Genomic DNA, 22,683 nt, shown 5'->3' with positions numbered 1-22,683 from the left:
TATATACTAACCGTACAGTGAAGATGTGCAACCTTTATGCTTGGTATAGGAACTTGGTAAGGAGGATAAGAAGCCAAGGCACAAGCAAACTCTTTATATGATGTGATACGTTCTGGACATCCAATGAAACATTGCCGGAAGTATCCAATGATTCGCATTTCACGCAGATCACGGCTATGCTTTTGTATCACAATTCTGAAACACACTTACAAAGAAAAATTTTAATGTTATGAAATATTATTTATCTGCAAACAGATATTGCCAAATCTATCAGGAAACAATGAAAAGATAGGCATTCTAACAGCAAAACAAGCATTGGAATATTATAGAAATTGGAACAAGGATGCATCATGAAAGCACAATTATCAACCTAAACTAGCATTTGAAAATTCTGTTAGCTTTTGGTTGCTCCAAAAATGTTTTCACCTAGCTAGGAGGGCACTTCACAGGATGTGAAGGGCTTGTGGTCTTCTAGCCCCTTTGTTTAGGAGCAGTCTAACTATTCAACATTTTGACTTTTTTGGCCGGAATACAGTGATACAATTTTGGACAAGACTCTAATTTTTCGTTAATTAAAATGTGTTTATGCATAAATGGATTCAACACCCTAGAAAACCCCTGGAACACTCAAATTGTGTAGATTAGACAGCTCAAACTTATGATTCCAACAAATGGGCAAAATTGGCTGGAAAATATGGCAGTAAAGGACCATAATGTTGAAGAGTTAGACTATGCTCTTTGTTTACTTTCAACTTACAATCGGAGAGATTAGAATGGATTTATGTTTGCTTTGGGATAAGTGCTAGGGAGCGCACTTCTTGATGTGGTAGTTGGCACATGTGCCTTATTTGACATCTTCTACAAGGATATACTTTTTCAGGAGGATGGACATTTAGCATCTGTGGACTAACCACTTTGGAGGAAGGTATTAGGCACTTAATGTTTATATGTTTGGCCCTAGGAGCATGTAACCAGTCCACCTTAGACACAATTTGAGGAGGAATGCTTGAATCGTGGAGCCATTAATTGCAGGGCATATCATCTTAGAGGATGGAGCAAGGTTACTTGTGAGTGGGAGTGAAAACAGGGAGCAAGAGTGCCATTTTCAGAAGCTCCCAGTCTGGGAGCGAATCGGGGAGCAAATTTTTTATTTTTATATAATATATATTTTTTATATTGTGATGCATATATGTCAAAAAAAAGTATGTAGAGTGATGAATTAGATATAAAAAGCATAAAAACATAGATTGAACCATATAACATCAATCATCTAGAAGTTATAATCTTCATCAACCACGTCCAAAAGTTAGTAACATACAACATATTGAGTCTCATGATTCATCAATCTTAAAGTTTCAAGCTTTAAAAATTCAATATATAACATTTATCATCATTGATCACCAAAGTTGTACTTGTAAGCTAAGTGTAACCATTACAACAAAGAATTTCTATAATGAAATGAAATGAAACAACTTTCAACTTTCACGAAGCACCATATTCATTATTCATTACCAATGAGTTATAATTGCCAACTTCAAAATTCAAACTCAAATTGTCATATATTGTCTACAAAAAATATCATAATAAATATGAAAGAGTCAACAGTTATGAAAACTACTAGAAACTAGAAAAGACAAGTAAATCTATTATCTACAGCTTCCTCTTGCCACAAGAAATGTCTAATTTCTGAGCAGGTCATGGTGGTCTTCTAGGAGTCTCCTCCCGCATAGTCGCACGATCAGAACCAGAAGGCACATGCCCTCCATGTGAGGATGTAGATGGAGGCAGTGGTAGCAAAGGAACAATAGTTGGAACTCGAGCACTGGCACTGCTACTAGATGGTGGATGTGTCACGGTTGTTGTTGCTTCATCATCATCTCTCAAAAGTTTTGCTTCCAATTCTTCAAGATGTATAGTACCATCCTCCAAATTATCATCCTCAGGTTGTTGTCCGAAATTTTATATGTTGGATCCTCATAAGCCCGATCACAATAATGACTCAACAACCTTAAGTTCTAGTGCACATAAACCAAGCTTTCTGCCCGATTTTCATTGAGTCTGTTTCTTCTCACATTTTGTATAAAGTTGTAGGTGCTCCAACACCTCTATGCAGAAGAAATATTTACAACCTGTGACAGAACTTTTTTTGCCAATTTTGGCAAAAGTCCCATGCCACCATATGCTTCCCACCATGTGAGAGCATCAAATTTGTCTTTATCTTCCATTGCATTCAAAGAACCAAACAAACTAGTGCAACTGAAGTATCTACCTAATTCAAGACGCAGATTAGCACACTCCTCCTTGTCAGGTACCAACTTGTCTAATGCTTCCATATATCCTTTAGATACCTCTGGATCTGTATGGGGTTTGATCTTAACCCCACCCACAGGTGCAGGTTGGCCCAACCAAGATGGAGAGTAGTATTTTCGCATAAGGATATAGGCCAAGGCATGTCGTGGAACATTAAGTTTATTCTACCATGCACACACACAATTGTGAATCATTGTATAGTTGGGATCATTTTCCTGAACAATATCTTTTATTTGCCCCAACATGCTATCCATCTGCTCATACACCTCCCCAATCACTAGTTTATTTGTATCTGCAAAACTAATCATGCTATAAATGGACTTGGTGAATTGCAAGACTTCCCTCACATGTGCCCAAAACAGACCATCAAGAGCGGTATTCTCCACCTATTCAAAACCTTGCTTGTCAATTGCATTTGGAGCCCTGTCCTTTAATACCTACCAGTGTGGACTTGATACCATGCTAGCCAATGACTCTCTTACCTTCGAAAGGCGTCTGAAGGTGAGGTAATAGCTAGCAAATCTAGTCTTCGCAATCTTCAATAGCTCCAATCTTGAGTGACTATGGAAAAGCCCATGGTTATTGCTATGATGTGTAATAAATTTTATCATTTTTTTGCCTCTTGTACAAATCACCAATCCATTTGTATTGTTGGTTTTTGTTCTTAATAATATCATGCATCAAAAGGTTCATTGTGTGAACCACACACCCAGACCAAAATATGTTGTGGTATTTATCCTCAATAATTGCTCCTGATGCCTTACAATTAGCGGCATTATCAGTGGTGACTTGCATGACATTGTATGGCCCAATACGTTCAATTGTTTCAAGTAATGGTTATGCAATGTTGATGTCGGTCTTGAACTTCTCAAAGTAATCATATGTTGAAAGGAAGATGGCACCACTAACAGACACAGAAAGAACACTTATCAATGGCTTGCTTTTTACATTTGTCCATCCATGAGATACAATGGACACCCCATGCTCATTCCAAGAATTTTCCATTTTACTCAAAGAATGTGTTATTTTTGCTTTTTAATGATCAATTCCAACGGTTCTAGCCTTGTCATACCCAGGGCTCTTGTATCCTTTGGGGGCATCATTTATGGCAGAAACTATTTCATGCCAATAAGGTGAGCGAAGAACATTGAATGGTATCCCACATGCATAGAGAAACCGGTAAATTTTTGAATCCACATCATTCCTACACCCTTCGTCAAAGAAATTAGATATGGTTCTATGCCTTATAGAGATGTTTGTTCCTGTGCCTTCATATCCATTGCCATGGGAGGATGCTAATGGAGTTCTTTGTGCATGTGATTGTGAGCTATGTTCAAAATAACCCTTTGATTTTCTAGATCTGTATTGGGCTTCCTCCTCTTCCCTTATGTATTTGGCTCTTTGTGATGCTAACACACTTACGCAAGTTTTGATTCCTATTTGTTTATCTCCATCCCATGGCCTTTTGCCACAGAGGTGCCTTTTGGCATGGGTGTATGAACCTGTGTGAGTGTTGTTGCAATGGGTGCATGTAAATTTATTGGTTCCACCCTCTTTCTTTGCTTCAGGCCTAGAAACATATTTCCAAAATGGGGTTTGGTCTTGTTTAGTTTTTGTTCCCTCATCATCTGCACTCTCTTCCTCCTCACTAAGGTACTCCTCTCCAGGGTTTTCATCAAATCCATTATAACCCACTACTTCATCCTCTTCATCATGATCAACCCTCCTTTTGCTCTCCAACACCATAATAACAAAAAAAGGAACCAACAACAAGAAAATGCCAAGCCATATAGCCATGATGTTTAAAGTTTTGAGTCTGCAAAAAATGGATGAATGGGAATGGGAAATAGAGAAGACAACATTTTTATTTAGCAATGAACATATAAAAAACAAAAATGCTAGATTAAAGTGTAGATCTTACCTCTTTGGCCTTCAATCCCAAGCTCCAATCTCCCTTGCAAGCTCCTCAAGCTCCTTCAATCTCCCTCCTCAACTCAAGCTCCAAGCTCCTCTCTCTTGCTCTTTCCAAGCTCCAAACTCTCTCTTGCTCTCTCCAACAAAGACAAATGGTAAGTAATGGGAGAGGAGAGGGCCTTTTACCCTTCTCCCACCTCCCCTTCCCTCCTTTTCCTCCTCGTCTGCCGCCTATCCCTCTCCATTTGTCGGTTGATCCTCCCCGTGTGCCGCGCGGCCCTTTTCACCTGCCGACGGGAGAAAATTTTAAAACAAGGAGTGGTCGAGAGCAATCGCTCCCTCTTTTAAAATTTCTCTCTTGGAACGAAAGGGGCCGGTCAAGGAGCAACCACTCCCTAAATCATCCTGAAAAATCAAGGACCGAAATTTTTTTTTAAGGGAGCGTGCTCCCAAAATTCGCTCCTGAGGTTGCTCCCTATCTGCTCCCAAGAGAAGCGCGCATCGGGAGTGGATTCGAGGGAAACACCTTCTATTGGGATTCAGACCAAAAGAATTTTGCTTTTGCTCCACCCTTGTTGACTTGACTCAAAGGTCAAGTGATATGAGAGAACCCCAACATGAACTTGTGGTAGAAATTGGCAAGACCTAGAAAGCTGCGGAGCTCTGTTAGAGTGATTGGGCCTAGCCAATCCCGAATAACTTGTATCTTAGCTAGGTCCACATGCACACCCCGCTCATCAATGATGTACCCCAGGTATTGAACTGTTGAAGTTTATAAGTTTACTTAGTTTAGAAACCCTTCATACGCTTTTTCTGATTTATTCCTACCTACTTGTTATTTTTCTTTAACAAGTTATTTACAAAGTAAATACAGAAAATAAACACCAGTGCATGCTCAACATATTATAGATTAGCAACTAAAAGAAACAAGAACAAAAGCACCACATGACACCATTATTTTTGGACCAATGTCCCCGGAAAAACCCAATGCGGGAAAACCGATGCAGCCATCTAAGGGTTTTCTTATTAAGCAATATCAGACTACAATCTGGGTACCAAAACTAGCCTACCCAATAGAGAATTTCCTTAGCAGCTATACCTCACAGTTTGAGAGAAATCTCCTGGCTGAAACCCTGGAAAATCCTTCTAGCAGCGCCTCAGCACAAAACTGCTCTGCAACCCCAGCGTCTGCCCAATCTGGACTGCGTCAGCCCCTCTCTATCTCATGTTGGCCCTGCGTCAGCCCCAGGAGGCCCTGCGTCATCTTTCTGGGCCTCTGCGTCAGGCACGCTGGTCTCTTTGGTGCTTCGCGCAGCACTTGGTTGCCTCTGCATGGCCCTGCATGAGCCCTTGCTAGCTCTGCATCACTCTCCTTGGTTGCTGCGCTGCTCTCCCAACAAAATCTCTGCCTTCTCTGTTTCCCTGTACTCAATGCCCCTCAGCTTCTCTCTCGATCACTGATTCTATCTCTCTTAGCAAACCCCACTCTAGAGAATAGAATGACTGATCACTCTGGTGTGTTCTCCAAGTGACCCTCAAGCCTCCTCTTATACTTTTCCTGTTGACATCTCAATGGCCGAGATTAAGTCCCTAATTAACTGCTAAGATTAGATCTGGCTTGATCCATGTCTTTTGGACCACTCTAACACAGATTCATATTAATACACATTAATATTTTATTTTCCCTAAGTTTAGACTTAGGGACTCCATTAAAAATATTAATTATTTTAATATCTCCTTATCTGTTTAGAATCTGCCCAAACCCTTTCTGGCTATTGGAGATCTCATGTGCCCCAACCTCTCCACCAAATTTCGTGGCTAGAGCACATCCGATGCTACCCCAAATAAACATGAACCTGGGTCATACCAAAAGTGCATTTCTGTAGATTGGCACGCAATTTGTGTTGTCGTAGGGTTTGGAAGACCTGTCGAATATGGTGGAGTTGCTCTTCCCAACCTTGTCTGAAGATCAGGATGTCGTCCAAATACACTACCATGAATGAGCTGGTGAAGGGCCGCAAGATGTCATCCATCAGCCTCATGAAGGTTGCAGGGGCATTTGTCAACCCAAGAGGCATGACCAGCCATTCAAAAAGGCCCTCCTTGGATTTGGCCCCCTTGAGCTGGTCCAGAAGGTCAATCAATCTGTGGAATTGGATACCTATTCCTAACAGTGATCTTATTCAACGCCTGATAGTCAATAAAGAGTCTCCAGGTCCCGTCCTTCTTCTATACCAACATGATCGAGCTCCCACAAGGTGTTGAACGGCCTGATGTGCCCTTTCTGCAACAACTCCTGAATCTGCCTCTTAATGTGCCCTTTCTACAACAACTCCTGAATTTGCCTCTTGATTTCATCATTCTCCAGAACAGATCATCGATAGATCATCTCGTTGGGTAGTGGCGCGCCCGAGGTCGGATCGATGGAGTGCTTGACTTGACAATGTATTGGTCCCGTGTGGGTGAGGTGAAGATATCCTTGTACTCCTCCATGACCTTGTCCATCTGTTGCTACCATGTGAAGGAGCCCTGTCTGGAGGCCGCGGATGTGGCCACAACCTTCTTCTTGCCCTGAGGGCAAATCATAAGGAATACAAATTTCCCGATATGGGAAATGATCTTACTGCATTGCTTCACAGAGATCAAAGAGATGGCGATAGGTGGTGCTACCTCCAGTATCCTGTATAACTTATTGCCCAAAGAAATAAAAAAAGTGCGAGCAGTGTTGCGGGGGAGCGCCTCCCCCCCCTCGATCCCGCTCCCGATCCGCGCACCGGGAGGGAGCGGGTCAGCAGCGCGAAGTAAAAGTGATATTCTCCTTAATCTTCATTTTCATCCTTTTACTTAAATTTTTAACATTACCATGAAATGACTCAGGATGTTTGAGAGTGGTTTCGACCTCATTGGATTTCATATGGAGAAAGTAGAATTTTAGATTTCATTCAAAATCCAGCAGACTTATCAGTTTTTCAGGATTTCAGGATTGCAATGTTTCCATTGAATTTTGTCATGTATTAGGGTATGGAACTCGTATTTAATCAAGAGCACCAATCCCTCTATGTACCTTGATGTTAGTGACATTGGTTGTCGAACTCCTCTATCATGACCCTCCTAAAAATGTACGCATCACTCAAACAAAATCTTGACTTGACATGCTATGTTTTTTCTATCTTATGTTAATGCTTAGAGGGTGATATTAATGACAAAGATCCCTATACAGATACAGAGGTAATAACAAAGATACCTCTGGATATTAACGCTTAGAGGATGATATTAATGACAAAGATCCTGATTTTCCAACAAGACTAAAAAAGTAGACATTTCTCGTGGTGGCAAGAGACCCAAGCATAAGCAATAGATAATAGATTTACTTGTCTTTCTAGTTTCTAGTAGTTTTTATAACTATTGACTCTTTCATATTTATTATGATATTTTTTTTAAACAATATATGACAATTTAAGTTTGAAGTTGGCAATTATAACTCATTAGTAATGAATTATGATTCATGAATATGATGTTTCATGAAAGTTGAGAGTTGTTTCATTTAATTGTATAACATTTCATTTCATGTTAGATATTATTTGTTGTAATGGTTACACTTAGCTTACAAGTACAACTTTGGTGATCAATGATGATAAATGTTATATATTGAATTTTGAAAGCTTGAAACTTTAAGATTGATGAATCACAAGACTCAATATGTTGTATGTTACTATGTTACTAACTTGTGGACATGGTTGATGAAGATTATAACTTCTAGATGATTGTTGTTATATGGTTTAATCTATGTTTTTTTATGTTTTTTATATCTAATTCATAATTCTACATGTTTTTGTTGACATATATGTATCAAAATATACAAATATAAAGAATATATATATTATATAAAAAACGATCCGAGATTCGCTCCCAAACCGGGAGCTTTTGAAAATGTCGCTCTCGCTCCCCTCTTTCGCTCCCGCTCCCCTCTTTCGCTCCCGCTCCCAAGTAACACTGAGTGCGAGGCTTAGGCTCATACACAGCGTAACGCTTCCACAAGTATGGTTGGCCTAATAATACATCACAAAGTTCAAGAGGAGCAACATCACACAGTACCTCATCTGTGAAGGGCTTCATGTTGTAGGGAAGGCGACCTTGCTGGCTGAAGTGGAGATCTTGTACTTAGTGAAGCCACCCAATGGTGTACGGTTGCGGGTGTGGTGCAGTCAGTAGGCCCAACCGCTTCACGACCTTTGCTGAAATGAGGTTCTTTTGGCTTCCATTGTCGACAATGAACTGCAGCAGAGAACCCTTCAGCCACATCTGAGTGGAAGAGTCACTCCCCCTCCTATGGATCTTCGGGCTCAATCTTGTAACAACCCATCTCGAATCACAAGTAGCATGGCAATATTAGCATGCATGTGAGGCATGCATATGATAGCTACATATGCATGCACCACATACATTGCACTAATATATATATTAATTACTCATGAAGAATGTCTAAATATAGGATAAATGAATTAATTATCAAAGGTGCTAATTAAATACCTAACTCTCATAAATAGAATGAATATATATTAAGTAAGAGATATAGTGAATATATTGAGTTTATTCATAAGTTTACCACCTCGTATATATAACTATACTGCATTACACAAATACACTTATAACCCAAAATATATTTTAAATGATTTTATAAGCTAAATCCAAAATTTTATTATCAAATCTTATATGTTATCAAAATAAATATTATTTAAATCATTGTAATATTATATGACTATATACTATTTCATCAGATCAAAATAAACCAACCGTCAAAATTAAAAGAAAGGTGACGTCACCCTATGTTATAGTGTCATCCAACTCAATTGAATGTAGAAACATGACAAGGCAACCACCGCTTGACAAAAATAATATCTTTTTATAAACACTGTGAACGAATGGGAAGGAACCTCCGCTATTTAAGAGAGGAAAGGGGGGCTTCGTGAGGGTGTCTAAAATTGTTGTCAGTGTTCCCTCTGGAGTTGAAGGAAGGAATTTCGAAGAGAGTCATTGATAGAAGGAAACTAGGCCTTGGTTGTTCTGTAAGCTTTTGGGCACGGGGGCTAGAGTGTTGAAATTTGGATGTATTCTAGAGCTAGGTACCGACGTTGTGCCCAGTTTGGCAGCAAGGATTTGGTCATTTTGGTAACGGGGGCAAATTTGGAGCGACAACAACCCAAGATCGACTTCAAAAGCAGAAACTAGGTATGTACTGTGGATTAAATTGGTAAATTATGTTTTCAAATAACATTTTTTGAATAATTAGCATCAATATGTCAAAATTTGTTACTTTTCTGAAATCAATGTGTTAGATACTGGTATCAGAGCAGGTCTCCAGCTCTCAAACCTGTTAAAATAGTGTTACAGTTTGTATTCAACAAAAAAAATTATTAAGTATTGTAATCATGATTCTCCAAAAAAAACTGCTAAAGCTCTCGCTAAAGAAATTAATTAGCCCGAAATATACGTCATCATGTTGGAGCTAAATCAATGAAAATATGCAAACTCTCAAATGGTCCATCCTTAGATTGTAGATCTCTACAACGGTTTTTTGGAAGGCACTCCAAATTTGATAGTGTTTTAAGAATTATTGACTTAGCGAAAATCAACTGTTTAGTTTAGTGCAGGCAGTGTTGTAACTATAAAATAAGTCCTTTTGGTTGTAATAATATCACCTCAAACACATTCTGAAGCTTGAATGATTGGTTAAAAGTTGGTTTCACTTCTACAACCCTTTAGAAATGGCGGGGTTAAGGAATCGCTGGCTCAAGACATACAGCAAAGTTGATATCATGATAAGATTTCAGAGCAAAATATATTTATATATATATATGCCAGGTAGTGTGGTGGGATGAGAGAGGCTTGTGGGAGAAAAAAAATGGTATTCTTACTAAGATAATGAGAGCCAAAGATATGAGCATGATACTTATTTGTTTCTCGAATTTTGTCAGCGTACCAATAAGGAACGCGAGACAATAAGGCTTGAGAAAGCGAAAGCTCGAGAGAATCAAGGAATGGTTTAACTCCAACGCCGAGAACGTTTTGAATCCGGAGTAGCTCTAATAGCTAATAGCATTGTGAAATCGAAATAGCTCTAAAAACTAGCATAGATTCTTTATGTATGTATGAAAGGATTTGGGCCGGAAAATAGGTGTTACACAATTTACACTAGATGCATGGCTTTCGACACCTTTACTTGATTGAGTGGTTGCGTGTGGGCTTGTTTCTTATGGCCTGTAATTTACCGGACGTGTTTGGCACATACCCTTGTGGGCTCCTCCCTTGTGACTTACTGCTTGGTCTCAGTCTGGGTGTTGTGCTTGTGTGTTGAGAGGGCATGATCCGGTGGAGATTTAGCGCTCGATCCTGCAGCGTTATCAATATATAAAATTTATAAACCTGTAATCACATAAAGGGCTAGGTTTCGTATGCGATTGTCACATGGTTTCTTCAACCGTGGTATCTGATTGAAGACAACTGTTGTGAGTGAAGAATATCATTGCTCGTTGGCAGCAAAGGTTGCAACTTCTCACATAGAACGAAAGGTTCGATACCTTGCTCTCTTGAAGGTCAAAGTTTTTCCTATAACCCGCTATTCGACATTCAAAATTTAATTCTAATGTTGGTAACAATGGATGAATATTAAATGACATGGAAATTTAAGTATCAACATTCAAATCATAAACACAAAAATATAAAGAAATCTAATAGATGTAACCAATGTATGTGACCCTCAAACTAAAAATTTAATTTAATTATTTTTATATATTTAAATATATGAGAACCTGGTAGAACCTTTTTAATATTCTAGGGAGAACATATAGAGCTCAACGTTGCGGCTTGTAATATATAGGCGATAGTTTATAAAATAAAATAATTAGGGGTGAGCTCTCGTGCACCTTTGCATACAAATTTTAATCCCTTTATCATTAACTCATTTTAAAAGGACAAAGTACCACTTCCAATAATGGAGTTTTGATATGTATTTATGATGAGTCCTTAATTGAGAACATGGTTTAATTTTTCCATTAGTGTCAAAAAAAGATAAGTACAATAAAATAACTATTACAAAAATAAGCTTTAAATATTAGCGAGCACTATTGACAAAATGAATTATTATCAGCTCTCTTTGAATTTATTACTGCACATGTTAATGTATAGTGTTTGGATTGCATTCTATAGGTAATATGCAATTTTTTTTTTTTTTTATTATTTTCAGTTGTTGATTATGACATCTAAAAAGCATTGTGTAACATTGTAAACTAACGATTTAGTGTAGTTTTACATGAATTACATGTATTTTTTACATTTTATATATTTTATTATTACATATTTAAAATAAAGGGACATTGTTTTATTAGTTAGCTATAAATCTATCTTCATTCAAGATTTATGAAGCTTTCAGGAATAAATCTTTCAAGGTATATATAATCTTTAAATAAGAGATATAATATTTTAAATGCGAACAAATTGATTACTTTATTAGAAAATATAAATTAATATATTCAATTATAAATATAGGCAATAAAATTAAAACTGTATAAATTTAAATTATATAATTATGAAAATTAACTTATTATAATTATTAATTCTTGTACAATTTCAGTAAGTTATATATTTCCTAATAACATTGAACTATACTTATTATTAAAATAATATTCCATGTGAAAATAATTTAAATAAATGGAAATATAAATTATACATTTTGAAGGAGAAAAATGTTTGAGAAGACCAACTTTACATAGGTTCAATCTGACAAACTAAACCCCTAAAACTATGTATTTACACTTCATATTTCCTCCATTAAATATAGATTTGTCAAACTTTCTATAAATAACCCTTGATGAACTATAAAAGACACATGCATTTTTAAGTATTATTACACGTCAGGATAGATCACCATGCATTAGGACAAGGAAGTAGCGATACCACCCTCCTTGACCTTAGCATCAGTAAGACTCACCTACAGGGAATAATAGCAAAAATGAAACTATACCCATATGTGAGCATGAATTTATGAAATTGCATTTATTAAATCTAAATTGTACCTCATATTTTTCTAATCTTATTATGTATCCAGGAAAATCTACGATGGTAAAGGCATATCAACGATGACGATGCGTTGGGTAGCATCCCCATCACTAACACCACGACCATCGTCATCACCATCGCCATCACCACCACCGAGACCATCATCAACACTAACTGCTTTAGCACTTGAGCTAACCGTTATAATGCGCTCATTGGAAGCCATCTTGGAAACATTAAAAGGGGCCAATAGCTAATACCAAGGAAGAGAAACCTCACCTTGGGGAAAGAAACCCAGAGGAGTCCAAAGGTTTTGATTATAGACAACCGAAGGAAGATATTTCTAGGGAACTACAAAAAATTAAAATACCAGAATTTTCAGGAGGGCGGGTTGGAGAACGTGCTGAAGCATGGCTAGAAGGAATGAACAGATGTTTTGCGCTAAGAGAGTACTCTTCTACCTCCAAGACGAAAATTGTCGTATTTCAGTAAAAGGGAAGTGCCTTGATTTGGTGGGGAAATCTAGAAAAACAATTACACCTCACAACAGATAATGTTCCCTGGGAGTTGTTTGAGGAAAGATTCTGCGCTAAATACTTGCCACCTTACTTTCAAGAGTAGCAAGCCAGAGCTTTCCATATGCTAGTCCAACCTAACAAAATAGTGGAAGAATATGAAATAAGGTTTATGGAGCTTGTGAAATACGTTCCTTATCTTGATATTGATGAACGTCAAGCTGAGCGTTTTGTGTATGGACTACATCCTCGAATAAGGACCATGGTCATGTGAAAATTCTTGAATGTAACACATTAGAAACCCCTACTGCAATTTTTGGTTTACTATCTCCTACTTGTTCTTTACATTAACAAGTTATTTAATTGCATAAATATCAAAGTAAACACAAATGCAGCCTTCACAGATACACAAATCATGCACTAAAGTAAACAGAAACAATAACACAAGGGACACTGTTATTTTTGGACAATCATCCCTAGAAAAACCCAATGCAGGAAAATCGGTGTAACAGATATGAGGGTTTTATTATTAAGTAGATTTCTGAATACAACTAGGGTGCCAAAAATGGCTCACCCTTCAAAGAATATCCTCGGCAGTAATACCTCTCTCCGGAGACAAATATTCTGACAAATCAGCAACCGGATGATCAACCCCATAGTGACTCTGATTGTTGCTTGTGTGGGACAGCGAAAGCTGCTCCAAGCACTCCTCTGGAACTGCATCACCCTCTCTGGAACTACGACACCCTCTCACGACTGATCTGCTCTCAGTCTACCCCACAAAACCTTCTCAGCGCAGCCTCTTCAACCTAGCGTCAACCTCTACAGCCCTTTACGCTATTTGCGTCAGCCTCTGCATCCTCTGCGTTGGCCTCCTTAGCCTCTGCGTCAACCCTCCTAGGCTGTACGTTGCCTCTTCCAATACTTTGTTGCCTCTCTGATATGTATTCTTCAGCCTCGAATCGAAATCCCTTGTTGAACTGCCCCTCACTGCAACTGATCTCTAACTCGATTTCCTCAGTAAACCCAGCCCCAGAAAATCGAATTCTTGATCTCTCTTGGTGTGTCTCCAACTGACCCTCAAGCCTCTTGTTATACTTTTCTTGTTGACGATTCAACAGCCAAGATTAAGTCCCTAATCAACGGCTAGGATTTGAACTGGCTTGATCCTCGTCACTTAGAACTTTCTCCCCATTTTATATTAATACAAATTAATATTTTTATTTCCCTAAGTTTAGACTTAGGAACCCATTAAAAATATTAATTATTTTAATATCTCTTCATCCAGATGGAATTTCTCCAAACGATTTCTGGGACTTGGAGATCTCATGTGCCTTAGCCTGTCCACCACATTTCCTAGCTAGATCACATCCGATGCTACCAAAAATCAACACTCCCTCTTAGCAAGGAATGTGCTCTAGTAATGCCTTACCATAGAAGCATCACACTGATCCTCCGCATCGATCCTTTGCGTTGATGCCTGGCCTGCTGCACCACATCCACTGCACTATTGCTTCCTGTACTACTGCCCATGACACTACCACTGCTACATCTGTACTGCAGCTCCCTCTCAAAATGTTGCCTCATGCTGCCCATAGCACTGCCACTGCTAACTGTTGCACTGTAACTCAGTTACCGAGAAGTAAGTAACTAACTTCACCCAAATACTAACATCCTGGTTAGTCTAGAAGCCTCGTGATGCTGAAGCTACCTCTGCTACTATCCTATGCTCCCTCTGCTACCACTGCGATGCTGCAAACACCTCTGTGCCTCTCGCATTGCTGCAACCTCCACTACGCTGCCTCAGATTTCTGCACTCTAGCACTGCCTTGTTGCTCCATCACACCATGATCCACCCAAAACCTTTCATCATGCTACTGTCGTTAAGGGCTCCCATAGCAAGATGTGATCCAGGAGTTTGGATACCTCAAGGATCCTACCCCTGCATGTAGTCCTCTCGACTACAACTCTATGTCTCCCCACCCCTTCTCTAGAGGCACATGAGCACTCATGGCACAATTGTCATCAGTCTCGGCATCCTTCTTAGCCTTTGTTGGAGCAGCCTTTCAGTCGAAAGCTTCTCCCTTGGTTTCCTTCCTAGGGCACTGAGATGCATGATGTCCCAGCTCCCCACAGTTGAAGCACTTGACCTTGGAGATGTCTTTCGTCTTCCTCTTCCGAACCCCTTGTTGTCCCGCAGATGCTAGAGTTGCATCCTCTTCCTCCTCCTTCTTGATTCAAACTCCCTTACCACTACTCCCCGCCTTGGTCATTCTCTTGAGCTCTTCCTGTCGAAGAGCTTCCCACATCTCCTCCCAACTGGGGAGAGTTGCTCTGCCCAAAATGCTTTGGACAAATAACTCCCACTCCTCAAAGACTGCATTCAGGGCAGTCCTGACCATGAACTTTGGATCCGATGTAGACCCCACGGAAGTAAGTTGGTCGCAAATCCCTTGCAACCTGAGAAGGAAGGGATCTATCGCCTCTCCTATCTGCATCTGATAGGACCTCAGCTAATTTTCCAACAACATCTTCCGCTGCACAAAAGAGCCCTGGTATAAGGTGGTCAGGGTCTGCCACATCTCCCTTGTTCTGTTCTTCTCAGCAATATGTGGTATTACATGATCCTTGACCCTATCTAGGATCATGCACTTCGCCTTCGCCTGGGCCTCCTCATACTTCTCATTAGCATCAGGGTCAACTGGGATAGCTACGGTTCTCAAGGCATAGTCCTTGATGCGATGTTTATCAAGGATTGTCAGGATCCTAGCCTTCCAGATGACAAAATTGGAAGACCCGTCCAATCTATCTTGATCCCTCAATCCGTTCACTACCATCTCTGCTCCTCTTTTCTAGACTCCCTCTCAATCGTGATTTCCCTTTCGGAAATCCTCCGGCCAACTGTCGAATCACTCCTCTCCAATCCTCATTTGTCGCTGCAACTCGGATCTAGATTTCTTGGCTAGCAATCTGTCGAGGTAGTGCTTCCTTCCACCTTGGTTCAGTCTCCTTAGACATTGTTCTGCACTGGCAGAATCAGCGTCCCACCGACTCTTCAAATCACAATTTGCACAGCTCCCTTAGCCCCGACAACTGAAGAGTCTAAGCCCTTCTGGCTTTGTGCAATCACAGTGAGAGCTGGATCAACTCCTCCTGACCACTGTGTCAATCCTTCATGACTGAGAAAGATGACAGGGCACTGCGTAGGTCTGATCTGCCCCTCCTCTGCCTTTGCGCTGGCCTGGACAGCTAACGCAGCTACTGCGTGGGCTCCTCCCAGCTATTGCGTTTTCCTCTCCTGGCTCAGAATGTTGACACAGGGACTGCGTGAGCCTTTGTGTCACCTTCTCTGCACTGTGTCACCCTTCCTTCTGCATCTCTGGCTCTGGAACAGCGTTGTCCCTCGGACAGATGCTTCTCTGCTACAAACTCTCAGATTTCCCAACTGGTGTCTTCAGTCTCTTGTGATCTGAAATCGCTCTGATACCATGTGAAAATTCATGAATCTAACACATCAAAAACCCCTATTGCAATTTCTGGTTTACTATCTCCTACTTGTTCTTTACATTAACAAGTTATTTAATTGCATAAATATCGAAGTAAACACAAATGCAGCCTTCACAGATACACTGATCATGCACTGAAGTAAACAAAAACAATAACACAAGGGACACCGTTATTTTTGGACAATCGTCCCCAAAAAACCCAATGCGGGAAAACCGATGCAGCAGATATGAGGGTTTTATTATTAAGTAGATTTTTGAATACAACTAGGGTGCCAGAAATGGCTCACCCTTCAGAGAATATCCTCGGCAGTAATACCTCTCTCCGGAGACAGATATTCCAGCAAATCAGCAACCGAATGATCAACCCCACAGTGACTCTGACTGTTCCTTGTGTTGGACAGCGAAAGCTGCTCCAAGCACTCCTCTGGAACTGCGTCACCCCCTCCCGGGTGATATGATCTAAGTCTGCCCCATAGAACCTTCTCAGCGCAGCCTCTTCAGCCCAGCATCAGCCTCTACAACCCTCTATGTTGTATGCATCAACACCTCCATCCTCTACGCTGGCCTCCTTAGCATCTGCATCAACCCTCATAGGCTCTGCGCTGCCTGTTCTGGTACTTTGCTACCTCTCTGATATGTATTCTTCAGCCTTGGATCGAAATCCCTTGTTGAACTGCCCCTCACTACAACTGATCTCTAACTCGATTTCCTCTGCAAACCCAGCGCTAGAAAATCGAATTCTTGATCTCTCTTGGTGTGTCTCCAACTGACCCTCAAGCCTCCTCTTATACTTTTCCTGTTGATGATTCAACGGCCGAGATTAAGTCCCTAATCAATGATTAGGATTAGAACTAGCTTGATCCTCGTCACTTAGAACTTTCTCACCCATTTTATATTAATACACATTAATATTATTATTTTCCTAAGTTTAGACTTAGGAACCCATTAAAAATATTAATTATTTTAATATCTCTTCATCTGGATGGAATTTCTCCAAACGATTTATGGGTCTTGGAAATCTCATGTGCCTTAGCCTCTCCACCAAATTTCATGGCTAGAGCACATACATTGCTACCAAAAATCAATAGGTCAGAATGTGGAAGCCCTTATCAATAACAGATGCAGTTGAATGTGCTCATTATGCAGAAGAACGTCTAGGAATCAAAAGAGATGTCAGATCAATAGGACCCGCACAGACAGGATTTCCAGGGAAGACTCCCCGGAACTTCTTCAGGGGAGTAGCTCTAGACCACCTCCTTATGGTAATAGATTTACCCCAAGAGGAGTAGAAGTAAGAGCTCCCATGACGGTTAATACTATAGTTGTTGAATTGTCAAACACAAGTCAGTGGAAATCTCGAGGAACTACTAATAGAGGGAGAAGCATGAGAGGAAGTAGCACAAGAGGACGGAGCTCCTTGTCTAGAAACTCACAATCTGACTCAAGGGGATCATCCCAAGTTAATTGTTGGGGATGTGGAGGACCGCATTTGCAATGTGATTGTCCAGAAGCCTCATCAAGTATAATGCATAGAGCAAGAAAAGAGTCATCATCAAATACCCAAGGCAATCATAGAATCCATGCAGTAGTCAACAAAAACCAGGTAGCACAACAATCCACTGTAGTGGAATCCTCAGGTACTATTAACGAAATAAAATTCAAAATATTATTTGATATTGGTGCCACTGATAGTTTCATTTCATCATATGCATTAAATAAATGTGGCTTGGCAGCCTATAAGCAAAACGATTTCAGACAGGTGGAAATGGCTTCAAGAGAACTTCAGTCCTAGACCTAAGTGTAGAGGAATGCAAAGTTGATCTAGTGGTCTGTTCGACTAAGTTAAAAGTGTATATCACAACCCTAGGAACCTATGATCTCACCATAGGTATGGATTGGTTAAAAACACATCAAGCTTGGCTAGATTGTTACGGGAAAAGAATTCTCCGCATAAACGACTAAGGAGAAACCATCCAAATTCAGGGTATTAAGAGGAAAGTATCTTTACGCTTCATCTCAGCAATGCAAATGAAGCGTTGTTTAAGAAAAGGTTGTCAGATATATGTAATTAAGTAAGAAAAGAAAAAGGACCATCCGTAGAACAATATCCAGTGTTATCTAAATTTTCGAATGTTTTTGTTGAGAATTCAATAGGGAAATGTATATGTTATTTCTCTTAACTTGGTAACTATTTGTGTTGCCTTTTTACTTATTATCTTTGATCTTTATTATTCCAATGTGGAATACATCAAACAGCGACCAAAACAATAAGAATAGTGACATAGTATATAGGCTGCAAACCAGGCCCAAAACCCCTCCACTTGAGGGGAAAACCTCAAAATCTCTTCTTATCTTTCAGATCTTTCAATTGATGAATACCATGACCTAGACTCGGACAAATACCCTCCAAGATCAACTCTTCCACGGCCTTGTTGGAAACACTGAGAGGGGGGGTGAATCAGTGTTTCTTTTCAATTGTTACTTTTACCAATTAGATCACTTATATTTAGAACACAAAATGAACAATAAGAATAAATGTTTTTATTAATTTCTTCTTTATAATAAATTAAGTACAATATATGTAGGGCACCAAACCTAGATGAAGAAACTGATCTTCAATCTCACAGGCTCCTACCTGTATTTGCCCAACAACGACTTGGACTTCCAAGGCTCCAACATTGTCAATTTCGAGGCACCAACCTCAAGGGCTCCAACCCTATATCCAGTTCAGGCTTCGACCTGGTTTCTTGAGGACTTCGATCCTCTAGGGCTTCAACCCTGTCCTCCAAAGCACCAACCTTCTCTTTTCGAGGCTCCAACCTCTTAGCCTCCAACCCTTACTTTACTTCATCAAGGTGTATTTGGTTATACTTCAGGGCTCCCAATGTCTTCCTCAACAAGCCCTGTCAATCTTCAACTATGCCTTCACTTTGTCTCCACGTCACATCATCAATGACAACCTTGTTCTTCACATGAAGGTGTCACCACTGTTCTTCATTGTACCCAAAAAAAATCTCCAAGCTCACATCATGAGGGCCTTCAATCAATGCATCATGGTCTTCAATAATATCTCCAAGATTAGGTTCAAGATGCCAACAAAGTAAGCCCACAAGTCAACTCAATCAAGCCCAACAAAATTGCCCAATCAAGCTCAACAATTTTTCCCAATCAAGAATGTCTTCAAACACTTGTGAACTGCCAATCATGTGCTTCCAAAGTCTGCAATAAACTGCCAACTCTTGTGCTTCCAAGGTCTGCAATAGACTACCAATATTGTGCCTTCAAGATCTGCTATACACTTGAGGACTCCAATCCTTGAAATAAGGTTTGCAAAAGCAATGTCAATATTGTGCTTATAATTGCAGGACAAATCCAAAACTTTGAAAACACTAAAGGTCTGCAATAATCCAACACAAGTCTGAAGTGTAATATTCACAGGTCCGAAATGATGGTTTCCACAGTTTTGAAGATGTTATTGTAGGTCCAAAAAGTGCCTTCAACAAGTCACAGGTCCGAAATTATATTTCCAGAGATCTTTCCACGGGTCTGAAAATAGGTGCTTCTTAAGTCTACACAGAACTCTTTCTCAGGTCTGCAACAATAGTCGGCACAGATCAGAATTTAGGTATGCTATCAAAAGAATCCTTCACAGGTTCACAAAAACAGTTTTTTCACAGTTCTGTAATCACAGGTTGAATGGAATCCACCACAGGTTTGCAATGATGTCTAACAATGTATCTTCACAAATCTTTCATCAAATTTGAAGTTCAGTCTTTACAAATTTCCTCCAACGGTTAGAATAAATAGTTCTTTACAGGTCTGAGCAGCTTCTTGCAGGTCTGTTCGAGCCTTCCAAGGAAAATTGTTCGTTGTTCGAGCTTCAATGAGCCTCTCCAACAAATCTGAGCCTTCAACAGTTGTGCTTACCACAGGTCTGAGTCTTATTTACCACAGGTCTGTCCCTTCACAAATCTGCAATCCTCATATTAAATTTCAAAGCCAAAAATGCTTTGTTGGTTTGTATACACCGAACCTGCAAATGTAAAACGAAGCTCCCAAAGAGAAATAAATGAAGCCCAAAAAAAACCTTATCGAAATGCTCAGAATGGTTAGTGTTTCACATTATGTTTGAAACCCTACTATAAGCAAATCTCCAAGGACCATTCAAAAATTCAACAAATGTATCATTTACTTCGCAGATGTATTGGCGAATGCCTTTTCTTCTCCTTTTATTGATTGACCGAGATATTGAACTTTTCCATCTACTTCATTGTGGACCAAGACACACATTATCAGAATTAATGTACATGTTTTTATACGCGTTTAATATAAGACGTTGCGTTGTGGACGGCCGACTTGAGGGTTGAATAGTCGTGTAATGTGGAGCTGAGTTTTGATGGGGAAAGATAATCAGCGCTAACGGTATGACAAAGCTTCTGAAAAAAGAACATCGAGGTGTAATTGCACAATTATATTCGCTAGATGTTTCCACATCGAAATCATCTATTTCTCCAGATCTCCAAAAAGTCTTGGTCAATCATTCCAAGGTATTTGAGACTCCCAAAGGTCTCCCACCTATTCGTGATAATGATCATGCTATTCATTTGATTCCAGGAAGTGTTCCTCCAAACACCAAGGCATACAAATATCCCTATGCCCAAAAGAGTGAAATTGAACATATGGTTGCAGAAATGCTAGAGGCTGGTATAATTCAACCTAGCCAAAGTTCTTTCTCTGCTCCAATAGTATTGGTGCACAAGAAGGATGGATCATGGCGCATGTGTCCCAATTATAGGGAGTTCAACAAGCTCACTATTAAAGATAAGTTTCCCATTCCTGTCAATGATGAATTATTGGATGAATTGCATGGATCAATTTACTTCACCATGTTGGATCTTCATTCAGGAAATCATCAAATCAGAATGAAGACTGAAGACATTCCGAAAACAACATTTAGAACTCATGAGGGTCACTATGAATCTTTGGTCATGCCTTTTGGCCTTACCAATGCCCCTTCTACATTTCAAGGTTTGATGAATTCCATTTTCAAACCCACCCTTAGAAAATTTGTGTTAGTATTTTTTGATGATATACTAATCTACAGCAAGTCTTGGAAGAATCATGTTGAACATGTTGACAGGGTGCTACAACTATTGGAGGAGAAACAATTATATGCAAAAAGCTCCAAATGTTTCTTTGGAGTACAAGAGGTGGAATATCTGGTCATATTGTATCTCATGAAAGAGTTAAGGTAGACCCTAGCAAAATTAAAGCCATTAAGAAATGGAAAATCCCCACATCCATAAAGCATTTGCGAGGATTTCTCGGGTTGACAAGGTATTATCGCAAGTTTGTTAAGAATTATGGGAAAATAGCAGCACCTCTAACAACATTATTGAAGAAAAATGCATTTTCATGGACTCCAAAAGCAACAAAGGCCTTCGAACATCTTAAAGAGGCAATGTGCCAAGCACCGGTCTTAGCTACACTGGACTTCACAAAAACCTTTATTGTGGAATGTGATGCTTCAAGAAATGGAATTGGTGTTGTTTTAATGCAAGATGAAAGACCCATTGCTTTCGAAAGTCGTCCAATCAAGGGAAAGTATTTACACAAAGCTATTTATGAGAAGGAAATGTTGGCAATACTACATGCACTTAAGAAATGGCGACCCTACCTAATGGGAAGACACTTCAAGGTAAAAATGGATCATGATAGCCTTAAATACTTTTTAGAACAAAGATTGTCCTCTGAAGAGCAACAAAAATGGGTCACAAAGATGTTGGGTTATGACTTTGAAATCATCTACAAAAAAGGGAAGCAAAATGTTGTGGCAGATGCACTCTCAAGAAAGGATGAGGATGTGGAAGCATTGTTGTGCGCCATTTCTATTATCCAACCAGATTGGATAAACGAAACAAGGGAGGAATGGAAGAATGACGAAAAAGTGTGGGCACTTATTCGAAAGTTACAACAAGATTCCAGTACATCTGATACATTTAGCTGGAAAAATGATTCGTTATGGTACAAAGATCGCTTATACCTCTGTAAGAATTCCCAACTCAAACAAAAGATTCTTCTGGAATTGCACGCTTCTCCCTTAGGAGGGCACTCAGGATTTCTAAAAACTTACCACAGGGTTAAGAAGGATTTTTTTTGGGATGGCCGTAAATCGAATATTCAAAAGTTTGTGGCGGAATGTTTCGTTTGCCAACAAAATAAAGTTGAAACAATTAAGACACCAAGTCTATTACAACCTTTATCCATTCCAAGCCAACGATGGGAGGAGGTTTCAATGGATTTTATTACAGGTTTACCCAAGTCTGAGGGAAAGAGTGTCATCATCGTGGTAGTTGACAGACTTACCAAGTGTGCACACTTGCATT

General features: G+C 39.6%; 1 protein-coding gene across 1 annotated transcript in view; it reads right to left on the bottom strand.

Annotated features, from left to right (window-relative positions):
* LOC149229861 (Pre-mRNA cleavage complex II protein family) overlaps positions 1-22,683 on the bottom strand; it is a 416,092-nt gene that overhangs the window by 220,651 nt on the left and 172,758 nt on the right. The window contains exon 6 of the mRNA XM_089378767.1: positions 12-195. Within this exon, the coding sequence (XP_089234893.1) occupies positions 12-195 (184 nt within the window). The remainder of the gene's footprint in view (positions 1-11; positions 196-22,683) is intronic.

Source organism: Pinus tabuliformis, chromosome J, assembly GCF_031772625.1.
Source record: "Pinus tabuliformis cultivar Carrire ecotype Pingquan chromosome J, CPIR1, whole genome shotgun sequence".
NCBI classification, from domain to species: Eukaryota; Viridiplantae; Streptophyta; class Pinopsida; order Pinales; family Pinaceae; genus Pinus; species Pinus tabuliformis.
This window is presented reverse-complemented; position numbering and strand designations above follow the sequence as displayed.